This window comes from Perca flavescens, chromosome 3 (assembly GCF_004354835.1).
Source record: "Perca flavescens isolate YP-PL-M2 chromosome 3, PFLA_1.0, whole genome shotgun sequence".
Lineage (NCBI taxonomy): Eukaryota > Metazoa > Chordata > Actinopteri > Perciformes > Percidae > Perca > Perca flavescens.
In genome coordinates this window covers 37,779,277-37,789,276 of record NC_041333.1, presented here as the reverse complement: position 1 = coordinate 37,789,276, position 10,000 = coordinate 37,779,277, and the positions used below count along the sequence as shown (strand labels likewise).

The window sequence follows — 10,000 nt, the reverse complement described above, 5'->3', positions numbered from 1 at the left end:
TCCCCTGAAAAAAGCATCTCCTCACTATCTGCTAGCTGCCTGTCCCTTAAGGAGTTGGTTGATCCATCACCGCAGCAGCATTAGCACGTAGCCCAACTCCACAATGCTTGTTCATGACTGTCTGAGGACACTTTTAAGTTCATGTTCGGGTGTTGGGTAAATTGTCGAGGATTTAGATCACTGTTTTGATTCTCAATTCTTATCATTTTGGCGCTGGTGATCTTTCTTTGTCTCTTTCCTCTGTGCAAGAAAAAAAAACCCTGGCGTCAGTCAGGTCTGTGTTTTTGGGTTTGACTCAGAAGGATGGAGTTTATTAATGAAGTTTGTGGTGAAAGATTGCTTTTTACAGAAACTCACTAGCCTCAATGAGCGGTACCGTTCCTTTTGACCTCACGCGGCATCTTTTTCCCATCATCTCTCCTTCCTCCCAGTCTGAAAACATCCATCTGTTGTTTCACACAGAAGTGATGAGATGTATTGGTGGTCTAACCCTGTTACTGTTAAATCCAGGGCCCGAAACGTGGCTCCACTTGAGTTTCTGGAAGGTTTGTCATCCAGAGTTTGGAAGACAGCAGGACTGAATTTTTTTTTGGCTCCCGAGAAGCCCGATAAGAGTTGAAGTAATGCTGTTTTTAGAGAGTGAGCCAAAGCTAAATCTGTCTAAATATTCTCCCCTCGCCAAGAGCCTACGCATCGTAATCGTTCATCTGCAATTCGAGTGTTAGAAAAGCACAAAAAGCTCAGCTTGAAGTCTCGGAGCGGTTTAACTGGGCGACTAACGGTTGAAGAAGTAATAACGCGACGTGGCAACGTGGAAGCAGCTGCAGCGAGACAAGGATCAGAAATGTTATCGTGTGTCTGAAATTTGGCCTTCCAAGTGTCCAGACTGACATGTGAAGGCTTCTTGTGTCCGTTATCTAAACCTCTGTCCCAAACACACTCTGGTTTCATCTGGTTCTGCTTCTCGTCTGGAACAGAAAGGACATACCTGTCTGACAACCGTGACAGTATTTCACAGAGCCCGTCCAATATTACCATCTGGTATTCAACCGATTTTTTGGAGATAAATCCTATTTTTTGTTTCGCCTAGAAATCTAGACGCACCCTAGCAACTCTCCGTTGGCTCACGAGCTGGAAAAACCAAACTCTGGTCAGGCCAATCACATCGGCCCTACGCAAAGCTCGGCATTTATAAAGACATGCATGCAACTAGGACTACAGTTGAAAATAAGCCGACTGGCTAACACTGGCGCATTTACAGAAATGTTGATTAATGTGCATTGTCCTAATATATATAAATAAATAAATCTTCTTCTAAATATTCCTCTTCATCAGTTTGAACGTGAGCGTAGGCTTCGATACAATCTCACTTCTGGTCTGAACTCGTGTACGCAAGTTTTTGAGTCAGTGTGGACTTGTGTCGCGGCATATAATCAGTTTAACAGGAGTAGGGCTGCTCCCTCTTAGTCGATTAGTCAACTAATCGGTCGTTTTGGTCTTAGTCGGATTTATTTTGTCCATTAGTCATGTTTTATGCTTTTTTTTTCATTCTGAATGACTTATTTCCAAGAAACCTACGAGCACTTTCTCTGGTAAACACAAGAATTAAAGTTACATTAAATAACATTTCAGTCATTGAGCTGACACTTTTATCCAAAGCGACTTACATTTGCTGTATATGTCAGAGGTCACACTCCTCTGGAGCAACTAAGGGTTAAGTGTCTTGCTCAGGGACACATTGGTTGACGTATCGCAGTGGGAATCGAACCCTGGTCTCCCCCACCAAAGGTGTGTGTCATATCCACTGCGCCATCACCACCAGCGGATTTACTACACCAACACTGTTGACCGCATCAGTGATCTTTTTTCATCCCGCATTCTTTCTACAGCCTTTTAATAACCTTAATAATATAATAATAATATTTTCAGGCTGCCAAATAGTACACGTTAGTGCAAATGAACCTGAGATATCAGGGTTTCAATCTCCAGCTCTGAAAAGTGGCGCTTCTCAGCCGGATTACGTCTCGCCATGTCGTAAATTGTAGGAGCGAGGCCTCAAAATGGAGAATAGATTGGGGCGTAGGGCTGGGAAAAAAATCTATTTGATTTAAAAATCGAGTTGGTAGGTCAAATGGATTCATATTTTCAAAAAATCGATTTAAAAAACAAATTTGGATGTTTTAACAATCTTTGTTGCACACTGCACAGTGACTTTTCACTTAGAGAAAGGGTTTGCCTTTGCAATTTTGTTCATGTTGATGCACTTTAAGTACAATAAATATATATTTTTTAAATATATTTACAGTTCGCAGTTATTTTGTTTTACATGGAAGGGGGGGGGAATCGAATCGTAAATCGAGTTTTTTATAAAAAAAAATCTCAGATTTTTTTTTTTTAAAAGTGGCGCTTCTCAGCCGGATTATGTTTCGCCATGTAGTAAATTGTAGGAGCGAGGCCTCAAAATGGAGAATAGATTGGGGCGTAGGGCTGGGAAAAAAATCTATTTAAAAATCGAGTTGGTAGGTCAAATCGATTCATATTTTTAAAAAATCGATTTTTAAAAACAAATTTTTTATCCAAATACAGTATAAATAATTTGGATGTTTAACAATCTTTGTTGCACACTGCACAGTGACTTTTCACTAAGAGGAAGGGTTTGCCTTTGCAATTTTGTTCATGTTGATGCACTTTAAGTACAATAAATATATATTTTTAAAATATATTTACAGTTCGCAGTTATTTTGTTTTACATGGAAGGGGGGGGGGGGATCGAATCGTAAATCGAGTTTTTTATAAAAAAAAAAATCCCAGATTTTTTTTATGGAAACAAATCGCCCAGCTCTACTGGGGCGTGATATTTAAATGACGATCGTTTCCAGCCGCCGCATTTATCAACGTACGACCATTCCTACGCTCTGATTGGTGGGATACGAACGTTTCATGAATCCCACGTGAAGCCTGTCGTAACGGTGTTTCTGCGCTCATATCTGCGCTGGTTTCTACGTTAGGTTGATAAATGAGGGCCATCGTGTATGGAGTCGGTGGGCGGGGCTTAACGTAATGACGGCAGAGTTTTGATGGTTCTGCGTGAACTCCCCGCTACGTGAAAACAAAGAAGATGGCCGCTGCTGCTGCTGCGTCTTTGAAGTCGGCTTTGGCCGCGACTCTGGAAGACTCGGAGTTCAGCTTGTCTTTGAGAAAAGAGCAAAGAACGGCACAGAAGTCATTCTTTAAAAAAGGAAGATGTGTTCGGAGTTTTGCCTACCGGAAACCTTCTCCATTGCTCTGGTTGGTTCTAGTCCTGTCCTATCCTGTCCTGTCCTATCATGTCCTATCCTGTCCTGTCATGTCCTATCCTGTCCTGTCCTGTCCTATCATGTCCTATCCTATCATGTCCTATCCTATCATGTCCTATCCTATCATGTCCTATCCTGTCATGTCCTATCATGTGCTATCCTGTCCTGTCCTATCCTATCATGTCCTATCCTGTCATGTCCTATCATGTCCTATCCTGTCCTATCTTATCATGTCCTATCCTATCATGTCCTATCCTATCCTGTCCTATCCTCTCATGTCCTATCATGTCCTATCCTGTCCTATCCTATCATGTCCCATCCTATCATGTCCTATCCTATCATGTCCTGTCCTGTCCTATCCTATCATGTCTTATCCTATCCTATCATGTCCTATCCTATCATGTCCTATACTGTCCTATCCTATCATGTCCTATCCTGTCCTATCATGTCCTATCCTATCATGTACTGTCCTATCCTATCATGTCCTATCCTGTCCTATCCTATCCTGTCCTATCCTTTCATGTCCTATCCTATCATGTCCTATCATGTCCTATCCTATCCTATCATGTCCTATCCTATCCTATCATATCCTATCCTATCATGTCCTATACTGTCCTATCCTATCATGTCCTATCCTGTCCTATCATGTCCTATCCTATCATGTACTGTCCTATCCTATCATGTCCTATCCTATCCTGTCCTATCCTTTCATGTCCTATCCTATCATGTCCTATCCTATCATGTCCTATCCTATCATGTCCTATCCTAACATCTTGATGTGGGTCTGGCTTGACAGACTAGTTTTTGGAGGCTCCTCTGAGATAAAAAAGGAAAACAAGGAGTTCATCGCCCTATGGCTGCACAATAAACTGTTTTTTTCATCATCTGGCGCAATACACACACAGGGAAAAGCTACAACACATCGCCAAATGTGCTTTTCCCATCTTTTTTTTGTGGCTTTCTCCGATGTTGTTGTTGGGTTTCGGGGGCGCCAACAATTCCTCTATGCAGGAGAACCCCCAGTTATGTTTGTGTGTTTTGGGTTTGACTCGAGTGGTGACACACAGAAGGAGTAAGATTAATGATGCAGTTTGTGGCGGAAGAGAAAAAGAAACTTTGTCTTCGTAAAGAAACTAAATAGCCTCAGTGAGCGATAACCGTTCCATCTTTTCCCCCATCGTCTCTCCTTCCTCACAGTCTGAAAACCTCCATCTGCTATTTCACATATATTTTCTCACAGAAGTGATGGGATGTGTGGGGGTGGTCTAACCCTGTTGACGTTAAATCCAGTGCCCGAAAAATGTCTCCACTGGCGTTACTGACAGAGTTTAGAAGGCATCGGGGCTGAATTTTTCCCATGTTATACCCTTGTCGCTTTTTTTCACCCTTTGTTGCGTTTGTGTCCTACAAAAGTCAGAAAAATAACTTGCACGATTGTGCATATTGCGTGATACTTTTTGAGTGACAGCAGTTTTTGTGTATTGTGTTGTGTGTTCCTGTAGGGCGGGATGTGTTCGGTCTTCATGCAGGAGTCTGAGAAGGTGGTCAGCATCAGCAGCGATCACCTGGAGCCCATCACTCCCACCAAGAACAACAAGGTAGGATTTTGTCTGTCTGTTTAGGTCTGGGTGATATATCGATATTCTATCGATATCGTGATATGAGACTAGATATCGTCTTAGATTTTGGATATCGTAATATGACATAAGTGTCTTCCTGGTTTTTACAGTAAAGTGATGTCATTTTCTTTTCTAGCTGTTCTATTATTAGCCTTTTCCTCACTTAGTCATTATATCCACATTGCTGATGATTATTTATCTAAAATCTAAGTGTGAAGATATTTTGTTAAAGCACCAATTGTCAACCCTACAATATCGCCGCGATATCGAGGTATTTGGTCAAGAATATCGTGATATCTGGTTATATCCATATCGCCTGTCTGTCTGTCTGGGGGTGGCAAGGCAAGGCAGCTTTATTTGTAGAGCACATTTCAGCAACAGAGCAATTCAAAGTGCTTTACATAAAACATGAAAGAGCATTTAGAAAACAATTTAAAACAATTTAAAACATTAAAAGACAAGAATAAAATTGACAGTGCAGTATAACAATTTAAAGAACTGAGAGATAAAATACGCAAATAAAGAGCAGTTAAAACAGTTAAACATATAAAAGCAGATAAAATAGGTTATTTAAAGAAAAGCAACATCAAAAAGATAGGCCTTCAGCTTTAATTTTAAAAGAACCTGTCCCAGACCACCTGAGAAGTCTGGGTTGGTCATAGTGTAGCAGACCTGTCCCAGACCACCTGAGAAGTCTGGGTTGGTCATAGTGTAGCAGACCTGTCCCAGACCAGCTGAGAGGTCTGGGCGGGTCATAGTGTAGCAGACCTGTCCCAGACCACATGAGAAGTCTGGGTTGGTCATAGTGTAGCAGACCTGTCCCAGACCACCTGAGAGGTCTGGGTGGGTCATAGTGTAGCAGACCTGTCCCAGACCAGCTGAGAGGTCTGGGTGGGTCATAGTGTAGCAGACCTGTCCCAGACCACCTGAGAGGTCTGGGTGGGTCATAGTGTAGCAGACCTGTCCCAGACCACCTGAGAGGTCTGGGTTGGTCATAGTGTAGCAGACCTGTCCCAGACCACCTGAGAGGTCTGGGTTGGTCATAGTGTAGCAGACCTGTCCCAGACCACCTGAGAGGTCTGGGTTGGTCATAGTGTAGCAGACCTGTCCCAGACCACCTGAGAGGTCTGGGTGGGTCATAATGTAGTAGCAGATCAGAAATGTATTTTGGCCCTAAACCGTTTAGTGATTTATAAACCAGTAAAAGTATTTTGAAATCAGTTCTTTGAGGCACTGGAAGCCAGTCTAGAGACTTCAGTACTGGAGTGATGTGATCCACTTTCTTGGTTTTAGTGAGGACTCGAGCAGCAGCGTTCTGAATCAGCTGCAGCTGTCTGATTGATTTTTTAGGGAGACCTGTAAAGACACCGTTACAGTAGTCAAGTCTACTGAAGATAAAAGCATGGACAAGTTTTTCCAGATCCTGCTGAGACATAAGTCCTTTAACCCTTGATATATTTTTAAGGTGATAATAGGCTGATTTTGTAATTATGTTAATGTGGCTTTTAAAATTCAGTTGTGAGTCCATGACTACACCAAGATTTCTGGCTTCGTCTGTAGTTTTCAACATTGTCGTTTGAAGCTGAGCGCTGACTTTCAATCGTTCCCCTTTTGCTCCAAAAACAACCACCTCAGTTTTTCATTCATTTAGTTTAAGAAAATTCTGGCACATCCAGTTGTTAATTTGTTCAATGCACATATTTAATTGTTGTATTGGGCTATAGTTCCCTGGCGATTAGGTTATGTAAATTTGCTATGGTAACTTATTTTGTTGTTTTCCATAATCTGAGCTAGTGGAAGCATGTAGATGTTGAACAGAAGAGGCCCCAGAACAGGGGGCTCCGCACGTCATATTGTATTTCATATGTACAGTACAGGCCGAAAGTTTGAACACACCTTCTCATTCAATGTGTTTCTTTATTTTCATGACTATTTACATTGTAAATTCTCACTGAAGGCATCAAAACTATGAATGAACACAAGTGGAATTATGTACTTAACAAAAAAGTGTGAAATAACTGAAAACATGTCTTATATTTTAGATTCTTCAAAGTAGCCACCCTTTGCTTTTTTTGATAACTCTGCAAACCCTTGGTGTTCTCTCAATGAGCTTCATGAGGTAGTCACCTGAAATGGTTTTACCTTCACAGGTGTGCTTTGTCAGGGTTCATTAGTGGAATTATTTCCCTTATTAATAAAAAGCAAAGGGTGGCTACTTTGAAGAATCTAAAATATAAGACATGTTTTCAGTTATTTCACACTTTTTTGTTAAGTACATAATTCCATATGTGTTCATTCATAGTTTTGATGCCTTCAGTGAGAATCTACAATGTAAATAGTCATGAAAATAAAAAGGAAACTCATTGAATGAGAAGGTGTGTCCAAACTTTTGGCCTGTACTGTATGCTCAGATGTATAATTACCTATAGACACAAAGTAGTCCCTATTCTTTAAATAGGATTCAAACCACTTTAGTACTGAGCCAGAAAGACCAACCCAGTTTTCCAATTGCTCAAGCAATATGTCATGGTCTACCGTATCAAATGCAGCACTGAGATCAAGTAATACTAAGACTGAAATATTGCCACTATCTGTGTTTAAGTGGATGTCATTAAAGACTTTAACGAGAGCCGTCTCAGTGCTGTGGTGTGGTCGAAAACCTGACTGGAAGGCATCAAAACTGTTGTTAAGTGATAAGAAAAGGTTGAGTTGTTGAAAAACTGCTTTTTCTATGATTTAACTTAAAAATGGAAGGTTAGATATCGGCCTATAGTTGCTCATTAGTGTCGTGTCTAGATTGTTCTTTTTTAGGAGTGGCTTGATGACTGCAGTTTTCAGGGCCTGTGGAAAGATACCGGAGAGCAGAGATGTGTTTACAATCTGTAGAAGATCAGAAGCCAAACAATTCAAAACATTTTTGAAAACAGCCGTTGGTAGAATATCAAGGCAACAGGAGGAGGTTTTCAGATGTTGTATAATGTCCTCCAAGTTTTTATGGTTGATCGTATGAAATTGTGTCATGTTGGCATTTGTTTTGCATGAACACTGTGACAACACATATCCTCTACTCGATATGGAAGCACTGACTTTGTCTAATTTTCTGAGTTTTGTCTGTGAAGAAGGAGGCAAAGTCATTGCAAGCCTTGGTAGACAACAGTTCAGATGCTATTGGTACTGGAGGGTTTGTTAATCTATCAACAGTAGCAAACAAAGCACGTGAATTATTATTGTTTCTGGCGATAATGTCCGAGAAAAAGGACCGCCTTGCATTCCTTAGTTCCATATTATAAATGCGAAGTCTCTCTTTATAAGTGTTATAATGGATCTGGAGATTAGTTTTTCGGCAACTGCGTTCAGCTTTTCGACACTCTGTTTTTTCTGTTCTCACAGCTATAAAACTTCTCCAGGGAAATCTTTCCTTACCAGAGACAGCTTTGACCTTAGTGGGAGCAATAGCATCAATAACATTCGTAATTTTACAGTTGAAATTATCTACTAGCTCAGTGACTGAGACCCCTGAGAGGGTGGGTGTAGAGGAGAAAAGCTGAATGAATGATTCACTGGTGTTTTCAGTGATATACCGTTTTCTGATTAACTTTGTTTGAACACTTTTGGGCACCGAGATAGTGCCGTTAAAGAAAACACAGGAATGATCAGAGAGAGCAACATCAGTCACCACAACCTTGGAAATGTTTAGATCATTTGAGATAATCAAGTCCAGTGTGTGCCCCTTATTGTGCGTGGGCTGTGTCACATGAGTCAGTCCATAGCTCTCAAAAACACAACACAGTTCTTTGGTCCCTCGGTCCTGGGGGTTGTCAACATGAATGTTAAAATCACCAGCAATAATTACTCGGTCACAAAGTTAATACAGATTATAGACAGCAGTTCAGTAAAGTCGTCAAATAAGTTTGCACAGTATTTAGGTGGCCTGTAGATATTTAGAAGAATAGCTTGAGGGGAGGATCTTAGCATATTCAAAAGACGCAGAATTTCCATAAGATATTTGCACACATTGGAATGAGTCATTAAACAAAATGGCGACTCCACCTCCTTTCCTATTCACTCTATTCTCACTCATAAAACTGAAGTTAGAGGAGAGCTGACTCAATGAGAACAGCAGCACTGTTATTATGGTCCCACAGGGTTTCAGTTGAAAACATAAAATCAAGATTGTGCTTAATAATAAAATCATTGATTAAAAATGATTTTCCTACCAAGGTCATTAGTCAGCAGTACCTCAGTCAGTAGTCAGCAGTACCTCAGTCAGTAGTCAGCAGTACCTCAGTCATTAGTCAGCAGTACCTCAGTCATTAGTCAGCAGTACCTCAGTCAGTAGTCAGCAGTACCTCAGTCAGTAGTCAGCAGTACCTCAGTCAGCAGTACCTCAGTCAGTAGTCAGCAGTAGCTCAGTCAGTAGTCAGCAGTACCTCAGTCAGCAGTACTTCAGTCAGTAGTCAGCAGTACCTCAGTGAGTAGTCAGCAGTAGCTCAGTCAGTAGTCAGCAGTACCTCAGTGAGTAGTCAGCAGTACCTCAGTGAGTAGTCAGCAGTACCTCAGTCAGTAGTCAGTAGTCAGTAGTCAGCAGTAGCTCAGTCAGCAGTACCTCAGTCAGTAGTCAGCAGTACCTCAGTCAGTAGTCAGCAGTAGCTCAGTCAGCAGTAGCTCAGTCAGTAGTCAGCAGTAGCTCCGTCAGTACCTCAGTCAGTAGTCAGCAGTACCTCAGTCAGTAGTCAGCAGTACCTCAGTCAGTAGTCAGCAGTAGCTCAGTCAGTAGTCAGTAGTACCTCAGTCAGTAGTCAGCAGTACCTCAGTCAGTAGTCAGCAGTAGCTCAGTCAGTGGTCAGCAGTACCTCAGTCAGTGGTCAGCAGTACCTCAGTCAGTAGTCAGCAGTACCTCAGTCAGCAGTACCTCAGTCAGTAGTCAGCAGTACCTCAGTCAGTAGTCAGCAGTACCTCAGTCAGCAGTACCTCAGTCAGCAGTACCTCAGTCAGCAGTAGCTCAGTCAGTAGTCAGCAGTACCTCAGTCAGTAGTCAGCAGTAGCTCAGTCAGCAGTAGCTCAGTCAGTAGTCAGCAGTAGCTC

The 10,000-nt window shown here is 41.6% G+C and overlaps 1 protein-coding gene across 1 annotated transcript in view; it reads left to right on the top strand.

Moving 5' to 3' along the window:
* Positions 1-10,000, top strand: part of supt5h (SPT5 homolog, DSIF elongation factor subunit) — a 76,075-nt gene that overhangs the window by 63,122 nt on the left and 2,953 nt on the right. The window contains exon 29 of the mRNA XM_028573853.1: positions 4,799-4,894. Coding sequence (XP_028429654.1) covers positions 4,799-4,894 — 96 coding nt within the window. The remainder of the gene's footprint in view (positions 1-4,798; positions 4,895-10,000) is intronic.